The following is a 22,176-nucleotide window of genomic DNA, read 5'->3' as shown; positions in this document are numbered from 1 at the left end:
CTGCTTCATGTAATTTCATAGATATCTTTACTACTTAAAACTTTTTTAAGATGATTTGAAGGAAGAAGACAGTAAAGTTTTTGCAATTCATATGCATACAGTTTATGATTACAAATAATGCCTAACAGACATATGACGTGTATGTGCCAGGCATTACATGCTATTTTCATTAAATTCTCACAAATCAACACAAGTAATAGAACTCTTTTCTTGTGGGACATATTCAATAGAAGTATCTTTTATGATGCATTAAAAATGACCATAAATTCTTCATCACTCCTCCCACCAACTGGAGTCTATTTCCCACTTTGACCAACATAATGTGGAGCCACCATTCTTGCTGCCCTGAGATCATCAAGTAATATGACCCAGGGAGAAGAGCACATGGAGAGAGGCCCAGCTAACAACCAGCACTAGCCACCAGACTTGTGGCTAAGGCCCATTTTGGACAACCCAGCTGACCCAGCCACCAAAAAGCTGCAACCACACGAGTGAGCCCAAACAGAGTAGCAGAACAAGAACACAGGTAAGTCAAGCCCAATATGCACATCCACAGAATCATACACAAACACACAAAAAATGGTAGTACTTGTAAGCCACTAAGTTTTGGAGTAATTTTATTAAGGAACAATAAATAATGGATATAACAGCTTAGGAAGGATATATTTCGAGTTGTGAAACCATATAGTCTTAGTACGGTCACCATTATTTATTTAAAAAAAAAATCAGTACCAAATCTTATCTGGTAACTCTAAAAATTAGACATTCGACACACAATGAAATTTATGGAAATGAAATGAAGAATAAGAGTTAACTAATAATTGAGAACAATCTCCAAGGACGAATTAAATGAACAGCGCAGCATACAGTCTGATTTCATTTTTGTCAAAAAGGGTAGGAGCACAATCTATAAACACATGTGGATGAATACACATGCACACACATATACACAAACACACTCCCTTTAGGCAAATGATTTTTGAAAAGATTTATAAGAAACTGTCAAAAAACCATTGTTTACAAAGATAAATGAGAACTGGGGGATAAGGGTAGGAGAAAAACTACACCCCATTTATACCCTTTAGAACTTCCTACATTTTGAACTATATATTCTGCCAAATTTATAATTTTTTAGTGTAAATTTTTAAGTTTTCTGTCTTAAAGATACACACTGAAATATTTGCAGATGGAATAGTTTTCAGATTCATTTCAAAAGCGCTGTAGGTAGGGGAAAAGGGTAGGATAGGCTGTTTAAATGCAACAGCTCAGATGACACCACGAGTTGATAATTACTGAGGCTGAGGGACCGGTACATGTGGATTCACAATACAGTCACCTTTTGTTTGAAATTATTCATAATAAAAAGTTATCTAAAAACATTAATGTAAAGCTTTAACAATACTGCTTAAAAAGCCTTCTTTCCATCATGATAAAATAAGATAATGGCATGAATACAAAATATTCAGAAATATTTACAAAGCTTTGGTAGGTTTTTCTTGTTTTCTTGATTCATCTGACAATTAAAATTTTCAAAAAAAATTTCAGAGCTATTTATTGTCAGCCTGGATGTTCTATAGACATTATCTCACTCGATCTTCAAGTTAAGTAGTATGATCGTCACTTTACAAGGAGAAAACTGAGAATCTCAGTAATTCGCCCAAGGTTACAGTTAGTAAATGACAGGATTCAAATGTAGATCTGTGACTCTGAATCCCACGCTCTTTAGGGAAGAATTAAAAAGATAAAAAATTACAGATAATCTACAAACAGAATAATCAGGCCCTGGTGGATTAAACAGTAGGAAGTATATCCATATTTTAATAAGAAAATAGTGTGTGGATTTTATAATACCTTATTTCCTGAGTTAAGTAAAAAGGATTTTAAGGGGGAAAAAAAAATGCTGTATTTAAATTTTTTTTAATCTTCACTAAATTGAAAACCACTATTAGCTCTAAAAGTGTTGCACAAATTCTCAACTATTAGGTTCAAACCTTTCCTTATTATCTGTTATTAGCTAAACAAATGCTATAAATGTTTCTAGTTCACCAAAGTTCTAGAATTTGAATTAATTTTCTGGAAAAGTTTTTTTGGGCAGATCCTGTTTGCCCCAGCCCATTATTACTCCTACTTTTCTACAAATATTTTTACTTCTGCCCTACATTAAAAAAAGAAAAATATTTAAGATCATTTTGGAAGCCTACAATATTCATTACTTGTCCCTAAATAAAAGAATCCCTTAAAATTGCACAAACAAGTATAAACATCACTAGCGTTAAGAAAACAGTTTTTAAAAATCATCCATTTTGCTTTTCCTTATTATATTGATATGTATCCCATGCAGAAGGGAGCTTAGCTATATGAACTGTATTTTAGACTAGGCTAAAACCAAGGGCTAAAGAAAACTGAAAAGCAACATGCTTTTAAAAGCAGTGTGTAAGACACCCTTAAGAAGCGTTCCAGCTTCCGTTCTTGCCTCCTAGCTCTCTGTAAATAGCACAAAATTATTGTGATTTCCCTGTTTAGTGTCCGACTATGAATTCCTCCATGGCAGGGTCGTTCAATTCCAAACAGCAACATAATACTGGCATATGGTAGGAACTCAATCACTGTTTGCGCAATTAACACAATAAAAATACCACGAGAATTCCACAATGCCCCCAAATAGCTATTTCCTGGCTTTCAGAGGAATGGAGATACTTTGGTTTCAGTTTTTTAATATAATAAATTAGTGAGTTCACTGGCCATTTAGATTCTAGCAGTATGAGATCCTCATTAAAAACAAACAGAAAAAAAATAAAAAATAAAAAATAAAAAAAAACCAGAAAAGTCTGTTTCCTCAGCCCTATTAGAAATGATTCAGAGGAAAAAGCAAATTTTAACTGGAAAAATTAGTTTAATTTTTTAAAGTATAAATAAGGTACTGTATTATTTTAAGATACATGTAGGTAAATACCTAAGCTTCTATAGTTTGGAAAGCTTTGGAAAATTGGAAACTGAGATTGAGAGTCACATGAACCTGCTCTGAAATGTCACATTTCATTTGTTACCAGACTTGGGCATTGCTACAGTATATGCTAACTAAAATGTTATATATAATTATATATATTTGGTCTTCATTTACTCAAACATTTATTAAGTGCCTATAATATGCCAAACACAGTAGGAGGTGCTGTGGATAAAAAAAATGAAAACATGCCCCTTGGCCTTAAAGAATTTTCAGTCTAACAGGGAAAGAATCTTGCAAATCAAACCAGAAGCAAGTTATTCACACATCTGCTTCAATTAGTATCTGTCCTTAGTGAATCCAACCTTTTACTGATCTCCTGAATTCCTTACCAAACCAAGAGAGAGAAGTCCACATGAATAAAACTTCCCCTGGAATTATTTGTAAAATGGATCACTTTGGCCAAATTAGCAGGAGGTGGAGGGTTGAGGGGGAATGGTTAATTCTTTGGCCAAGTACTTGCATTTCAAGTTTTAACCTGGACTGAATGTATAATGAAAAGTGAATGTCCATCATGGAAATGTTGACAGACTTACACTACCAGTAGATGCAACTACAACACTGCATTTATTGAAAATTAATGAAGTCCCTGAATTTTTATTTATAAAGTGGATATTTTTAGTTTTAGATTATTTTCTGCAAGCCAATAGTCAGAATTTAATAAGATGATGTGTACAGATTGTACCGATTTTCACTCTTATCCACTGCTTGCAGCCTATGTGCATTTAAACCAAAAAACATTTGATATACACTAACTATAAATTATTTCCTTGGAGATCTCTCAGGCATGAAGAAAAAGCCTCTTAAAATAAATTTAAAATATTATATGCTTGATGGTGTATAACCAAAGGTTTAATCTCACCACTAAAGGGGCAGTTACCATGATTTTGCAATAACCCTGCAGACAATAATCAAGACAGCTCCTGTTGTTCTCTGAGTAAAATCTTCGTAAACACAGCATGGAAATATTGTAATTTGATATCTGTAAGATCAACAGCTATACCTCATGACAACTCATAATATAGGATTTTATTCACCATTAAATTGAGTGTTTTCCTCAGAAGACTTAGGAAAGTGTTATTATTTACCAAGCATTGTCCTATTAACTAAAGATTAGCACATTAAAATAGATATGCTTTCTTTCTCTCTACACTCTAAAAAAATAAAGTGCAGTCCATAAAGAAAGCTCTGGGATGTAGGCAATTAATTAGATTTTTCAAACTTCAGGGAAATGTGGATATTTCCATCATTATTTTAAAACAACTGATTCCAATTATTATTCTACTACAAATATAAGAATATTCCCCAAATAGAGCTCTCTGTGATTAGCCAGGTTCAAAAATGTCTCAGTCTCCACCTCATAATGATATTAATATTATTCTAATTTGAAAAAAAGAAAAGAAAGGAAAAAAGAAGGCAATTAGAATAAACACAAATGGTGACACAATTTCAGGAAATCAGGGAACACGTAATTCAGTAAACAGTGAAGGACAATATAAATTAGTATCAAAACCATTCAAAATGGAGATTACTAGAAGAATTCAATTACGGGTTACAAAAAAATAATACACACTCTATTTAAAAACAAAGAGATGACCCCATCAGTATTTCAGAAATAATATAAAACCATCTTTCACTCACCAATGCTGGATTTTCTCTTGGCAGTTAGTGACCACCTGTCATGAAAACAGATAACTACTCATGAAAAAACAGGGCTATACACAAAGCTACAAAATCAGTGTATCAGAAAACGAGAACAGTGGCTTTACAGATTTAATAGCATCTCAGTATACATTTTTATTTGTCAAATGCACAGAGATGTGACTGTTAGTTTTTAAGCAGCACACTTTATCATAACCCTCTAATGCAGGCTGATAACTGCAGAACAAATTACAGCCTTCCGATTCATACTTTGCTACAAAACCCGCTTCATAACTATTAGGTGACATATGATATAAGATAACTAGTATTTTGTACAATCTACAGACCTGCTTTCAATGTTACATATTTTGTAGAATACGCAAATGTTATAAATAACAAAAAACCGATGCAACGTCCACGTTTCACCACTAAAAAAAAAAAAATGACAGTAGTAAAAATATTTTATTTTGTCAGTATATCTCCAAATGTTTTCACCTGTAATTTTTATTCTGACGCATTAAAAATGAGTTCAGTGATATTTTTCTACTAACATTTTCAAGAAGAAATACTTGGGATAAAGAGATGCTCTGAACAGCCCATTTGTTCCCTCAGTGAATTATGATAAAATTTTAAACACTTAATAGCCAGTTTAAACTATGTTTATAATACTAAAACAATAAAATTAAGTACAAAAGTTATTTGCTTTCCTTAAAGATATTTCAGCAGACTCTCAAAATGCTGGGAGAAAAAAAAGAACACTAACCAATGAGGAAAAGAAACACTTGAATGGCAATTTAAAAAATAACACTGTTTTGAAAGATTACTAATTGTTTTTAAATTGCCCATTAATAAAAATTTTAAACAATAATCTCAAATATTGTAGCACCATTTTAGAGACAGAGAAACTAAGGGATACAAGCCAAAATGCTCAACACAAGGCCATGTGAAAAAGAGAGCAGCATTATCTTGTTGGAAACATACTGCTTTAAGTTCACCACTCTAAACATCAATATTGTCTGTCTCTCTTGCTCAATGTTTCACCCCAAAATCACAAGACTTTTTTTTTTTTTTTTTTGGGGGGGGGGGGGGTGCTGTCACTAAATTCCTATTATAACATTTAATTCCTGAAATAAATGTCCTCCTTTGGTACATTTTAAATACTAAGGCAGCAATCCTGTACGAAAATACATGCTGTAATCAGATACCCAACCATACTACACATTAACTCAGCATAAAAAGTCCGTTTTAGAATGAAGATCTCTCAGTAAGTATCAATCACAGAGCAACACTTAATAACAGTGGTAATATATAATAGAGTACTGACTTTACATCTGGAAGAACCAGGCTAAAACTACATCAATCCATTTCACTGTTTCTGATTTGGCAGTAATTATAAAATAGACAAACAGAATTAAATGTAAATTGAAAAAGAAAAAAATCTTCATGAAATCCTTTTCATAAAGTTCCTCTTTAACAACCCCATTAAAAGATGAGACCCAAAAAACAGTCAGGATGCTTTCCAATCCCAATGCATGTGTTTCCAAGCATGAAGTGAGCCAAAAGCACAAAAAGAAAAGCCCTGCAAACCATAAGAGCAGAATGTTCATTAACCTCTACATGATAATCCTTTCGTAGCTGCATATTAACTAGTTACATATTCATAATCATTTACATTATTTAAAGGACCTTCGATGAAATTTTCTAAGCAATATCCATTAGTGACAGTGTTAAAGGTTATAGAAGATAGTCTACTTAATGTTTCCAGGAAGCCTTTTTAATTAGTAAATATGTAAATTTGGCACATATGCTTTTTATGTTTAAAAAACAAGTCCCTAGTAGAATGGCATGTGTTCTTGCCATCACCCCCCCAAGTCTAGTCTCCACTTTGTTTTAGCTATCTCTTCCCCCCTGCACCATCCCCCTCGCCCCCTTTCTTTCCTAAAATAGTCTCCCCAAGAACAGACATTCAAGGATAAAACAACAAAAATCCATTTCAGAATTTATAACAGAAATTTTAATCACCAAAATACTGTCTTACACTAAAATCTTATAATTAGTTACATATAGGGTTTAGAACAAAAGAGACGTCCAGTTAGGCAAAATCAAAGGTACAGGCTCCATTTTCCAAGAGCCAGAGAAATAAAGGAAAAGGTGAGAGAGGCAGGTATGATAATACCTAGAACAGCCTCTGATAGGACTGCAGTTATCTTTGTCTACATGCGTTATATAACCCACTTACTTTCAAAAACCATTTAAACCCAAACAGTTGGGCTGATATTTTGAGAGATCATTCCAGTTTTCTTCTCTTTTAAAGCAATTTATTCAAAAGAAAATATTGGCAAATTTCTAGAACTTTAGCTGCCAAGGCAAATTTTAGAAGAAAGAAAAATGTGATGATTCTAAGTTGAATCTGAATGGGTTAAAAAAAATCTAATTTTTCTGTTAAGTTAAATAAACCCAAATAATCTTACTTCTTCTGAAAATGGACTCAGATTCCTTTAAGTATTAAATAAATAAAATGAACCTGGTTCTATAAGAAACTCTTGAAAAACAAAGCAAAACAACAGAAAAACATTTCATTACTTTGTTGTCCTTCACAGAAGCTTTTTTAATAAGTAAGATGGCTATGGAGCAACAATAATAGTTTTTTAAGTTAAACCTGCCAAAGCATGCAACTGTTACTCCTGAAGAAAAAAATCTTATTGAATCATTTTTATAAAAAAAATAAAATTGGTTAGTAGGCTTCAACAATTAAAATACTTGACCTAGTAAATTCTTTAATGTGATATAATCACACTTAGAGCCAGGAATTTATAAATAAAATATGTGCTTATGCAGTAGTACAGCATTAAGTCCACAGTAAAGAAGGACTATGAGTTGATTTACCACTTTTTAAGATACATTCTATCATTAAGAATCTTTACCAACAATCCAGTAGTTAGAAAGTCCATGGTGCAATTTGTAATTCAAAACTGCCCTTACCCTAAGAGTAGTAACAGTGGTATATGCCAAGACTTCATTGGATGAAAATCAGTAAAGGTAGGTTTTTAACCTTTCTTTAAAGAGAGGAACCCTGTGTTCAAAACTGAAGTATCTTATCCAATATTATGCAACCGCCCAGGAACTGGTAAGAAAAAAATCAGTTTTAGAACTAGGTCTATCTAACCAGGCTTATCTAATCTCAAAGCCCATACTCACTGGATTAGACTACCTCCAACCAGCATGCATCTTATTGGGTGACAGAAGAAAAGCAGTTATTTGCATCTTTGGTCTTTCTTTTTTAAAACACTGACTGCGGCAGCCACTTCTCCACTTCATCCACAAACCTACATTCACACACAAAGAAGACCTTACCAATGTCAGTAAAAGCAAATAAGCTTAAATTCACCAACTGGCTAATAAAAACCCTCATTTTTTCCAATAGCTCCTGGCCCTTTTTAGGTCAAGTAACTAAGTATAAACAGATTTCCCAAGCCCCATTTCTTTGTGTGCATTGAGGGGCGGGGGAGGAGAACACTAGGCCTCTAATTACTATCACATCTCATTATATTTTTGAGGCACTTATGACTGAGTTAGATGCCCAGGATGACAGTGGTAGACAACAAACCCAACAACCTCTTTTTCTTTATGTCAGTGTCCAGCTATCGTACAAGAAAGTTTTGTTGCAAAAGGTTAAATATTTGATAAATTTTAAAGCCAACAAACTATATGGAATATGGGATTATAATTCCTTTGCTGTTTTTCCTCAGAAGAAACTTTCTAAAACTTATTTTAAAAGGAAGGAATGAATGATTTAACATGTATTAAGATCTCCATTACTTATTTCCATTCGTGCCATTTATTTTGGTAAGAGACCACAAGGGGGCATCAACCCATGAGTTTTCTCTGTTAAATACAGTGCCACATTAAAATTAGACTGGAACAGAAAGCCTAAAAGGGTAAGCTTAAGTCTCAAAGGACACGTCTCTCAAAAATGTTCCATTTCACTTCTAAAACCCCCCTAACTGTATTTCAGTTTCAAATTCTCCCACTACGGATTCATATACAGAATAATAATCTGAGGATTGTATTAATCAGAGCTGTCTAAATTTATAGTTTGCTTCTCTTGTTAGACTGTCTTCTGACAGATGGTACAATTCTGGGTTTTAAAGCTGCTGAATCAAAAAGAGAAAAGTATCAGTGGTGGCTAAAACCAATGGATAGTACACATGCACTGTTATCTGACAATTACTTAAAAGGTTGAAAATAAATTCTTCAAAGACGTATTTGTCAGTTAATTACACAGATGTATAAAAGTCATTAGCAACGTATACAAAACGCATACTTCAACAAAATTAGTAAGATATTAGGGGCACCTGGGTGGCTCAGTGGGTTAAGCCACTGCCTTCAGCTCAGTTCACGATCTCTGGGTCCTGAGATCAAGCCGGCATCGGACTCCCAGAGAAGCAGGGAGTTTGCTTCTCTCCCCCCACCCCCCATCCCTCCCCACGGCTCGTTCCCTCTCTCTCTCAAATGAATAAAAATCTTTTTTAAAAATTAGTAAAATATTACAAGTCTTCTTAATAAGCCTCTGCAAAGAAGGAAGGAATTGACTACAGGTTCTTAAAAAGAAAACTGCAATAAACAGTAATAAACTGCAATGAACTGAGTATTTCTACAAAAAAATTTCAAATAAGTTTGCTTTCTAAATATGCTGAAAATCAAAAATAATCAAAACTACCAAAAGTTTAACTCCAATTATATAGAGCCACTTGTTAAAACACTCAAATGTCCTTATTCAAAAATGTAGTTAGGATGGAATCAAAATGATCATCTTTAATCCTTACTTTTACATTTAGTCCAGTTTTCTCCTACACAGGCTTCTAGTGCACTTCTCACATTCGAACCCAGTCTCTTTATACACAAACATTAGATTACGCCTAACATGCTTTGGTATTGTACATTCCATTCCCTTCATGGTTCTACCTATAAATTAGGGCTCTTTTTTCTTTCATTTATTACTCATAATACCAAATATAAAGATAGTTTTGTCATAATGGAAATATTAGAGACTGGTAACATACACATCCAGCAATATGTCTAAAAATGAAGACCCTGATGTTAGGAGGGTTCTGTTTTTAGGATTATTTGAATTAGGAATCCAGGAAACTCTAAACTGTACTGGCTGAAAGCCCAGTGAGTTATGGGTCATGTCTACTTTATTCACCAACGTATTCACCTGCCATACAGTAAACATGCATCAAGTTCTTTTAAAGAAGTACAGGTCTACCATCACGTAGCCAAAAACCTCAGGAGCAGATATGTTTCTCAACTTAGAAATTTTCGTAACTTAACAAAGGAATACAGTACACATAACATACATTATGAAACACCAACCCCCAGTGAAACACCACTCTGTATCAAATACAGTAACACTGGCAATAAAACATATGAATATTCAAAGTAAGTGGAATAAGTGCTTCACTCAAATCAGTTCCAATCAGTTTGTCAACAAATGAATATGCCACACACTTAGGAATAACTTTGTTTTCAGTGCTTTTTAGACTTCTGAATTGCAGATTGGGGACTGTAACCCGTATTTATTTCTGAATGTGAAATAATGCTTGAATCGCAGCTTGCATACCCACTGTTTTACCAGAGATACCAATCATTTTGTCTCTTTCTCTTATATTTACATCACTGATCCATTCTGAATTAATTTTGTATATTGCCCATTGCCAAATTTAGGATGTTATCATCTGAAGATTCATAATCTGAGATTTAATTTTATATTATCATTTTTACCATCATTTGTGTCTAGTTGAGCTTCATTATAGGTCAACAGAAAACCTCCAAATTAAAGCCCAGAGATTTGAAAGCAAAAAATTGAAAATACAGAAAAGACCAGTAAAAGACATGTAAGAAACACCGTATAATTGAAAACCCAGAAAGAGAAGGAAGAGCAAATGTGACAGAAGCAATATTTGAACCTACCATGACAGGATTTTCTAAAATAAAGAGAAAGGTGTCAGCCAACAGATTCAAAAAGCTCTAAGAACCTCAAGCAAGAGAAAAAAATTACATCAAGGAACAACATACTTACACAAATGAAACCCCCCAAAAAAGAGAAAATTTTATAAGCAGCAAGAAGGAGCAAGGAGGAAATACACTGCCTTCAAAGTAGCAACTAGAAGAGCTAGAAGGGAACTTCAACAACAACAACAAAAAAAACGATAGAAAATGAGAAAAAAATCTTAAAGTGCTAAAAAAATAACTGAAAATCGGTAATTATGTACAGCAAATAGATCCTTCAACATGAAGAAAAAAATAAAAACATTTTCATACACACAAAAAATTCTTCACCAGCAAATTTTCACTAAAAGAAATACTACTGGTGCTAGCTAATGCCAAGGTGATAATCATTTTGCAATATATAAGCTTATCAAATCAACATACTGTACACCTTCAATTTATATACTGGTATATGTCAATTACATCTCAATAAAGCTGAGGAAAAAATGCTACCGTGACTATTCAGAGTGACGTAAATGCAGAAAGAACTAAAGAACAACTGCACAGGTAATTTTAAAAAGTAAAGGAAGGGGGTGCCTGGGTGGCTCAGTCGGTTAAGCGTCTGCCTTCAGCTCAGGTCATGATCTCAGGGTCCTGGGATCAAGCCCCGCATCATGCTCCCTGCTCCACGGGGGGCCTGCTTCTCCCTCTCCCTCTGCCTGCCGCTCTGCCTACTTGTGCTCTCTCTCTGTCTCTCTGTCAAATAAATAAAATATTTTTTAAAAAATTAAAAAATCAAAAAAAATTAAAAAGTAAAGGTAAATCAATATTGATCACATCAAATAATTATATAAAGTATTGTGGTGTTTAAAACATGGAATTAAAACACATGAAACCAATAATGCAAGAAGTAGGATGAATAAATGAATTCATGCTGTGATCTCTAGAAAAAATTACCCTAGTAAAAAAGATGGCATAAGGATACAGTATAAGTATACGGTATATTTAATGTAAAAAAAAAAAATGTATCACAAGCTCATACGGGGAGAAAATGCAACATGACATTTGATTAAATCAAGGGAAGGCTGAAAAAGAACATAAAAGCAGGTCAAATAGACCCACAATGAGTTACCACTTCACACCCATTAGGATGGCTCAGAAGGAAGGAGTGGGGAGGGAGAGAGGGAGGATAGGAAGGGAAGGGAAAGGGGAAGGGAGGGAGGAAGGAAGAAAGGAAGAAAGAAAATAACAAATGTTGGAAGGATATAGAAAAACTGAAACTCTTGTGCACTACTGGTGGGAATGTAAGATGGTGCAGCCACTGTGGAAAACAGTAAGGTGGTTCCTCAAAAACTAAACACAGGATTACCATATGATCCAGCAATTCCACTTCTGGTTATATACCCAAAAGGGTTGAAAGCAAGGTCTCAAACATGTTTGTACACTCAGTCCATAGCAGCATTATTCACGATAGATGAAAAGGTGAAAGCAATTCATGTTCGTCAATGAATGAATCAATAACAAAATGCAGTGTATACATACAATGGAATATTATTCAGCCTTTAAAAGTTAAATTCAGAAATATGCTACAACATGGATAAACCTTGAAGACATTATGCTGAGTAAAGTAAGAGAGTCACAAAAAGACAAATACTGTAAGATTCCACTTATGTGAGATACCTAGAGTAGTCAAATTTATAGAGACAGAATATAAAATAGTAGTTGCCAGCATATGGGAAAGGCATAATGGGGATTTCTTAATGCCTAGTTTCAGTTTTACAACATAAAAAAGAGTTCTGAAGATGGATGGTGGTGATGGTTGCACAACAATCTGAATGTACTTAATGTCACTGAAAAGTATGCTTAAAGTTGATTTAAACAATTATATGTTATAGTTCACTACAAATTTAAAAACAAAAATTAAGTCAAGTAGAAAGGCAATAAATACCTAAGGTAATGATTAGAGAAAAAGCTAAAACTCAACATGCATATATTACAAAGAAGAACAAAAATCAATGACTTTTTCATCTCTAATAGCTTTCATCTCAAGAAACTGGAAAAAAATCATAGCCAAAAGGAAATTTTTATTTTTTTTTTTTAAGATTTTATTTATTTATTTGACAGAGAGACACAGCAAGAGAGGGAACACAAGCAGGGGGAGTGGGAGAGGGAGAAGCAGGCTTCCCGCAGACCAGGAAGCCCGATGCAGGGCTTGATCCCAGGACCCTGGGATCATGACCTGAGCCGAAGGCAGATGCTTAACGACTGAGCCACCCAGGCACCCCCAAAAGGAAATTTTTAAAAGGAAGAATAAGATAAAAATAGAAATCAATGATGTAGGGCGCCAACTTACTAGAGAAAAAAGTCAAAAACTTCCTTTAAAATTTAAAGATTGATAAAACTGATTAAGCCCACAGAAAGACAAATTAAGGGGAAAAACACATGCACACAAATTGCAAATAAAAGGAATTAAAAATAGGACATTACTAACAAATCTATAGATATTAAAAAGGGAATATTACAAATAACTCAAGGACAGTAAATTTGAAAACTCAGATAAAAAGAAAAAGTCCCTGAAAAGCAAATTTCCAAAACTGACACAATTAGAAACAGAAAATATGAATAGCCCTCTTACAAAGAAATTAAGACCTATTCTAAAATATCAACAGAAGCAAAATAATAGGTCCAGACAACTTGACTGATGAATTATTTCCATTAAAAACAATACCACTAGTATACAAGTTTTATAAAATACACAAAAATGAGTTATTTTATGAGACCAGCATAACCATGAAACCAAAACCAAACATGAACATTACAAGAAAACAAACAAAAACACTACACACCAATATCCCTCATGAAACACAGAAACAAAATACCTTAACAAATTAATATGAAATTTAATCTGACATTATATGAAAAGATAAATACATCGTAACAAGGGGGATTTTTTCAGGAATGCAATGGTGTTTCAATATTAAAAAAAAAATCAAATTGACTCACCACATTAACATCTCAACACAGAAAAGCATGCGATAAAATTCAACATCTACTCATGATAAAGGTAGCAAACTAGGAACAGGAGAGCATTTCCTTATTTTTATAAAGACTATCGACAAAAAGCCTACAGCAAACATCATTTCTAATGATAAAATATTTAAAGCTGTTCCCATGATCTGCAGAACTAGATAAGGAAGCCTATTATCACTACTTTTATTCAACACTATATTAAAGGTCCTACATCATTCAATAAGGAAAAAATAAAGTAAAAGCCTTAAGAACTAGAAAGAATAAAACTTCTTTTATGCAAACAATATGCCTGTATATATCTATACACATACTATCAGAATATACATTTAACAGTCAATATACAAAAATCAAGTATATGACCTTATACCAGCAAAAGACGAACAGCAGATAAATTACAAAACGCAAGTATAAGTACCAAATATCAAGGGATAAATGTAAAACACATGCAAGATTTATATACTAAAAGCCAATGCTGAACGAAGTTAGAAAAGAACTAAAACTGAAAGATATACCATGTTCATGGATTAGAAAACTTCCTGTAAAAATGTCAACAGTCCCCCAATTAATCTTTAGACTCAGTGCACTCCAAGCAAAACACCAGCGGGTTACTTTTTAAGTACTGAAAAGCTGATTCTAAAATATTCATGAAAAAGCAAAGGCTCAAGAAAAGTAAAGGAAATCATGAAGGTGAACAAAGTTAGAGGAATTTACTATTAGATACCAAGACCTAGCAAGAAAATGTGGTATTCATGCCAGTAGAGACAAATAATACAATGAAATAGAAGAAAAACAGAATTACATATACATGATCATGTAATTTATGAAAAAGACATACTCCGTAAGGAATTAGAGCTATGCCTTAGGAGTAAGGGTTATGTGCTAGGAATAAGAGCAATATTCAAAGAGACCAAACAAAATTTCAACTGGCCACTAAAAGAAAACTTACTCGTGTTTGAAAAGTAACATCACCTAGAGTCTCTACCATTTTTCACTACAATGTCTGGCATCCAATCAAAAATTACAAGGCAGCCTATGAAAATAGGAGAAGGTGAGGAAAAACCAAGAGTAAAAATAAACAACAGAAACAGACTCTCACTTGATTTACATATTGCAGTTAAAAGACACTTTATGATAAACATATTCACGAAAATAGAGGCCTAGAATCCACTTAAATAACGAGAAAACATAAATTCTGTAAAGACAACTGAGACTATGCATTTAGTAGGTGGGTTTACTAGATTAGATACATACAATTCAATAGAAGGTATCTAAATTGGCATACAAAGGACAGAACCAAAGATGAAGAGAAAATCCTAAAGCAGATGAAGGGGAAAATATATACAAATTCTTCAAAGAAGGGCACCTGGGTGGCTTAGTTGTTAAGCGTCTGCCTTCGGCTCCGGTCATGATCCCAGGGTTATGGGATCGCGCCCGGCATTGGGCTCCCTGCTCTGCGGGAAGTCTGCTTCTCCCTCTCCCACTCCCCCTGCTTGTGTTCCCTCTCTCACTGTCTCTCTCTCTGTCAAAAAAAAAAAAAAAAAAAAATTCTTCAGAGAAGGAAACACTATCACTGATAGAAGACTAACAGAAATGAAGAAAGTCAAAAGATAATGGAATGGCATCTTAAAAGTGTTGGGGGAAGGGGTGAACCTACCAGGTTAATATTAAATACACATGAAAACAATGTTTAAAACCATAATAATCCTAATGTTTCAGGGTTAAAAACACATGTAGAGGTAAAATATATGATAACACAAATGAGACAGGGTTGGTCAATAAAATTAAACTATCAAAAATTCTTTGAATTATTTCTTAAGTGGCAAAATTTCAAAAGATCAATGAACAATTTCCTACCAATTTAAAGTAGCCTGTAATAAGTAAATGTTACATATTGTAATCTCTAAGGTAATAACTGAAAGGAAAATAAAACCCATATAAATATAAAGCTAACAGAGTTTAAGAGTATAAAATACCTTAATAACACAAAAGAAAAAGAAATGAAGGAACAAGAACAAGTATGACAAGTGGAAAATACATGGTAAGATAGGTAGAACTAAATTTGAACTAAGTGATAGATGAGAAAATTTAAAGACCTAAGTAAATAGAGAAATAACATGTTCACAGATTAGAACTTCAAAAATAAAAGCACAATGAGATAACATAAGAAGGCTAACAAAAAGACTGAAAATATCTAACATAGTAACATTTAACTGAAAAATGTGACATTATTTTTCAAATAAGAGCCTAATTAAGATAAGCTAGTGTTCCCTTTAGAAGTTATATATCACTGAGAAAGAACTGACAAGATTTAGTAAATTGGCAGAATTAAAGAGATAGATCAGTACAAGCCAGAAAGACTCTGGTTTAAATGGTGTTGCCCAGAATTGGGATAAGGATGTACAACGTGTAGATTAGCGACAAAAGTGATCGATTCAATTTTAGTAAATGAGACTGAACTGTTTATGGGACATCCAACAGAAGCCACCCAAAAAGCAACAGCTGTGGGCAACAGCAGAGGGCACACAGGAGGAATACATGAGAAAGCACAGGCAGAATAACAAGTGAGGACAGCCAAAAATGGAAAGTACAGGGATTACTAATATTTAAGGATCGAATGAAGAAACTAGAGACTAAGTAGCAATAAAGAGGTAGAAGACCCCCCCCCAAAAAAGTGAAATCACAAAAATTCCTAAGGTACACAGTTTCAATAGTTTACAGGGAGCAATTAAAGTTTCAAATGAAGCACAGAACTCAAGGAAGGCCAGAACTGAGAAAAGGTCCACTGAGTTTGGCAAGTGAAATATAGTAACTTCAGCTAGAGTAATTTCAATGAAAAGATGGAGGCTAGCTTACAGTAGCTTGAGAAGCAAATGAAAAGCAAAGAATTAAAAAGAGAAAATTATCACACTGTATTATGTTTCGTTAACATATTTCCCTATAAATTTGTAAGTTCCTTGAGGGCAGAAAAAAATACCCTATGTATCACAGTATCCAACACAGTGTGTGGAACGAAACTCAGTCTTGTCTTTTTGTTCCCTGGAAAAAGCACTCATTTGCAATTACTTTAGTATTACTTGATTCATTAAAAAAAAAAAATCAGGGGCACCTGGGTGGCTCAGTCAGTTAAGGATCCAACTCTTGATTTCAGCTCAGGTCATGATCTCAGGAGATCTTAAGATTCTCTCTCTCTCTCTGCCCCTCCCCCCTGCCCTGCTTGTGCATGCACATGCTCTCTCTCTAAAAGATTTTTTTAAAAATTTTAAAAATCAAAGAAATCAAAGGTTTAGGAACAACGATCAAATCCATAGATTAAATAGGATTTTTTTATTTTTTTGCTATATTGTTATTAGGATTTCTTTAGAACAAATAACATATTTTTATTTTTATTTTTATTTTTTTAAGATTTTTTTTTTTTATTTATTTGCGAGAGAGAGCATGAGAGACAGAGAGCATGAGAGGGGGGAGGGTCAGAGGGAGGAGGAGACTCCCTGCTGAGCAGGGAGCCTGATGTGGGACTCGATCCCAGGACTCCAGGATCATGACCCGAGCCGAAGGCAGTCGCTTAACCAACTGAGCCACCCAGGCGCCCACAAATAACGTATTTTTAAAGAAACATACTTAGAGTATTCTACCCCCCAAAAAACATGTCATTACCTTAAGGTACAGTAAATAAGTGAGGAGGAGCCAGAAATGAACCTAAAAAAAATGAGTCAGACAATACAAGGATCTCAAATCACATTTTATTGACCCTGGATTTTGTGCTAAGTACAATGGGACTTAGAATGATAAAAGTGACATAATTCTACTTATGTTGTTTAAAAAAAAAAAAAAAAAAAAGCTCTCAAAAATAGGCCAAAGGGAACTAAGAGTGGAACCACCAAGACCAGGCAGGAATTACTGCCTCCAAGTAAGAAATGATACCTTGAGCTAGTATCCAGAATCTATAAAGAACTTATTAAACTCAACACCCAAAGAACAAATGATCCAATCAAGAAATGGGCAGAAGACGTGAACAGACACTTCTCCAAAGAAGACATCCAAATGGCCAACAGACACATGAAAAAGTGCTCAACATCACTCGGCATCAGGGAAATACAAATCAAAACCTCAATGAGATACCACCTCACACCAGTCAGAATGGCTAAAATTAACAAGTAAGGAAAAGACAGATGTTGGCGGGGATGCAGAGAAAGGGGAACTCTCCTACACTGTTGGTGGGAATGCAAGCTGGTGCAGCCACTCTGGAAAACAGTATGGAGGTTCCTCAAAAAGTTGAAAATAGAGCTACCCTATGACCCAGCAATTGCACTACTGGGTATTTACCCCAACGATACAAATGTAGGGATCAGAAGGGTACGTGCACCCCGATGTTTATAGCAGCAATGTCCACAATAGCCAAACTATGGAAAGAGCCAAGATGTCCATCGACAGATGAATGGATAAAGAAGATGTGGTATACACACACACACACACACACACACACACACAATGGAATATTATGCAGCCACCAAAAGGAATGAAAGCTTGCCATTTGCAACAACGTGGATGGAACTGGAGGGTATTATGCTGAGCGAAATAAGTAATCAGAGAAAGACATGTATCATATGACCTCACTGATATGAGGAATTCTTAATTTCAGGAAACAAACTGAGGGTTGCTGGAGTAGTGGTGGGTGGAAGGGATGGGGTGGCTCGGTGATAAGACACTGGGGAGGGTATGTGCTATGGTGAGCGCTGAGAATTGTGTAAGACTGTTGAATCACAGACCTCTACCTCTGAAACAAATACATTATATATTTAAAAAAAAAAGAAGAAGAAGAAGGTAACAGGAAGGGAAAAATGAAGGGGGGGGAAATTGGAGGGGGAGACGAACCATGAGAGACTATGGACTCTGAGAAACAAACTCAGGGTTCTAGAGGGGAGGGGGGTGGGGGGATGGGTGAGCCTGGTTATGGGTATTAAAGAGGGCACATATTGAATGGAGCACTGGGTGTTACACGCAAACAATGAATCATGGAACACTACATCGAAAATTAATGATGTATGGTGATTAACATAATAAAAAAATTAAATTAAATTAAATTAAATTAAAAAAGAAAGAAATGATATCTTGAAAATGGCAGTAGAGATCACAGGAAATAGCCAATTCAAGGAACCAAACACACTGTTCTCTAGGTTTTGACCATCTTATTCTTCTAATCCTCTTACCTCTTTTTACTTAATATTTTAAGTTAAATTGAGTAATATTCTTTGAGAAGATAACTAGAAGTTTATAAAGCAAAACCAGTTTACCCTTCAAATCAATAATCACACCTCTAGGATTTCACATGAAATCACTTCACAGATGAGAAACAACATACACAGAGTGATCTACTGAAACATTATTTGCATTATCAAGAGACTGAAAACCACCAAATGCCCATCAAAAAGATACCAGCTGAAAAAAAGATACCACACAACAGAGTACTATACAACCATAAAATACACAGAGAAAGATCTCTGTGAACCAGAGTAATTCCTAGGTATAAATTTAATGAGAAAAACAAGGGGCAAAATATAACATGCTACCTTGTGTGTAAGAAGGTGAGAGGGAAGATAGGTATATTTTTATATTTATTTTTAAAGAAGAAACACAGGGAGGATAAACTAGGAATTACTGAAAATATTAACTGGGATAGGTAGAAGAATGGAATTAATTATCTCAGTATATCTTTTGACACAGCTGTGATTTTACACCATGTAGATGTTTTATGTATTCATAAAACGAAATTAAGTCAAACTGATAAAAAAGCAAACACTACAATCCAATACAAATAGAAACTGTACATCAAATCCAAGAGATAACTGCACAGAAAAAGTAATAATAACTCAAGCATTTTTGAGATCAGTATCCTAACTCTACAACCTTAAGGGAGTTAATTCATAAGGACAAATGGAACTGCAAGGAGATCCTGAGCTTCGCTTCACAGGTTTGCTGTTGGCAATAGTATTAATGTAGTAATTCTAAAACTATTTTGTGTATATTGTAGGATAGAACAAATGAATAAATACAGATGTTGTTGAGAACCAAGGTTTTTACTATGGAAGACAGGAGATTCAAATATAGATGGCAGAAATTTTAAGAAGAACCCTATGGTAATGGATCTGAATGAAAAGTTTCAGGATCCACTAAACAATTTTAGTTTTCAACTTTCTTTTTTGAGTAGTTCTAATTATTTGCAAAGACTGGCATTTCATGACTTCTTAAAGGTCTTCCAAAAAAATGGAGAAAATTTACTTAGTAAAAGAATAAAACTCATTTTATCTTACAATTATTATATGAGTACAGTGAACCTTTTTGTAAGTCTAAGTTACATTATAGGATCCTAGTGATTGTATTTTTCCTGTGTCTTGTTATTTCATCACCCTAGTAATTTACACTTCACGATCACTTATTATTCCTAACTATGCTTTAAAAAAAAGAACTATATAGTAAAAAATGGGAGGGGGGGGAATCATGGAACCACCTAGAAGGATACTGCAATCAATTGTGAAAAATCATCCTTCAGTTTTCTTATTGTATTGTCCAAAGTACTACACCATCTTTCAAAAAAGGTATAAAGGCCAAGAGACACTATCTTTGTAGTCTGTTTTTAGCTTAAATACAGTTGACAATTCAGAAATTTTTGTTTGTTTGTTTTAAAGATTTTATTTATTTATTTGACAAAGAGAGAGACAGCCAGAGAGGGAACACAAGCAGGGGGAGTGGGAGAGGGAGAAGCAGGCTTCCCACGGAGCAGGGAGCCCGATGTGGGGCGCGATCCCAGGACCCTGGGATCATGACCTGAGCCAAAGGCAGATGCTTAACGACTGAGTCACCCAGGCGCCCCGACAATTCAGAAATTTTCATTTTCTGTCCATGATGGTAAGGAGAAAAAAAGTGACAGAAGAAGACATTTCACAATTATTAAACAAATTAGAATATGAATTTTAAAAATAGCAGCTCTCTTGACCAGTGCTGTCCAATAAAATTTTCTTTGATGATGGAAAGCTTCTAAATCAGCACTGTCAAATGCAACAATGTATGGCTACTGAGCACCTGAAATGTAGTCAATTCAACTGAGGAATTTTTAAATTTTATTTAATTTTAATAATTCTGAATTTTAAACTTAATACCCACATGTGATTAGTGGCCACCATATTTGCACTAGACAAAGGTAAAAAATGATAATATAAATTAATATAAATTAAATCTCAGATTATAAATCTTCAGATGACAAAATCCTAAATTCTCTCAAACTCAACAATCAATGGGCAATATACAAAATTAACTCAAAATGAATCAATGATGTAAATATGAGAGTTAAAACCACAGAGCTCTTAGAAGAAAACAGGTATAAATCTTCATGACCCTGGATTTTGCAATGTGTTCTTAGATACGACACTAAAGCATGAGCAACAAAACAAATAGATAAACTGGACTTCATCAAAATTAAAAACTTTTGTACAAAGGACATTATCAAGAAAGTGAAACAATAATCTATAGAATGGGAGAAAATATTTGCAAATCATACAGCTGATAAGGGTTTAGTACCTAGAATAAAGAACTACAACACAACAAAAAGACAACCCAACTTGAAAATGGGCAAAGGATTTGAATAGACAGTTCTCCAAAGACGACATCTGAATGGCTAATAAACACATGGGAAGATATTCAACATCCTTAGTTATTAGAGAAATGCAAACCCAAACCATAATGAGATAGCTCCACACCTATTAGGATAGCTAAAAACAATGAACAATAACTGTTGGCAAAGATGTGGAAAAATAGGAAACCTCATGCATTGCTGATGTAAAATTGTGCAAATGCTGTGGAAAATAGTTGGCCGTTCCTCAAAAAGTTAAACACAGAATTACCATATGACTCAGCAATTCCACTCCTAGGTACATACCATAAAGAACTGAAAACAAGGACTCAGATACTTGTACACCAGTGTTCATAGCAACATTATTCACAAGAGCAAAAAAGTGGAAACAATCCATGTGCTCATCAAGAGATGAACAAATAAAATGTGGTATATACATACAATGGAGTATTATTCAGTCATAAACAGAAATGATGATGATGAACATGGATGAACCCTAAAAACATTACACTACATGGCTGGGCGCCTGGGTGGCTCAGTTGGTTAAGTGACTGCCTTCGGCTCAGGTCATGATCCTGGAGTCCCGGGATCGAGTCCCGCATCAGGCTCCCTGCTTGGCAAGGAGTCTGCTTCTCCCTCTGACCCTCCCCCCTCTCATGCTGTCTCTCATTCTCTCTCTCTAATAAATAAATAAAATCCTAAAAAAAAAAAAAACATTACACTACATGAAATAAGCCAGCCACAAAAGGACAAAGATCATATGATTCCACTTACATGAAATATCTAGAATTGGTAAATTCATATAGACAGAAAGTAGGTTAGAAGTAACCAGGGGCTCAAGAGAGAGGAGAATGAGAGTTATTGCTTAATGGTTATGGACTTTCTG

The 22,176-nt window shown here is 34.4% G+C and overlaps 1 protein-coding gene across 1 annotated transcript in view; it reads right to left on the bottom strand.

Annotated features, from left to right (window-relative positions):
* Nucleotides 1-22,176, bottom strand: part of URI1 (URI1 prefoldin like chaperone) — a 72,520-nt gene that overhangs the window by 41,788 nt on the left and 8,556 nt on the right. Inside the window, exon 2 of the mRNA XM_032390099.1 lies at nucleotides 4,646-4,680. Coding sequence (XP_032245990.1) covers nucleotides 4,646-4,680 — 35 coding nt within the window. The remainder of the gene's footprint in view (nucleotides 1-4,645; nucleotides 4,681-22,176) is intronic.

The sequence above is a fragment of the Phoca vitulina genome, unplaced genomic scaffold (assembly GCF_004348235.1).
Source record: "Phoca vitulina isolate PV1807 unplaced genomic scaffold, GSC_HSeal_1.0 scaffold58, whole genome shotgun sequence".
In the NCBI taxonomy this organism is placed as follows: Eukaryota; Metazoa; Chordata; class Mammalia; order Carnivora; family Phocidae; genus Phoca; species Phoca vitulina.
Note: the sequence above shows the minus strand (reverse complement) of the source record. Positions and strands in the feature narration are given on the sequence as shown.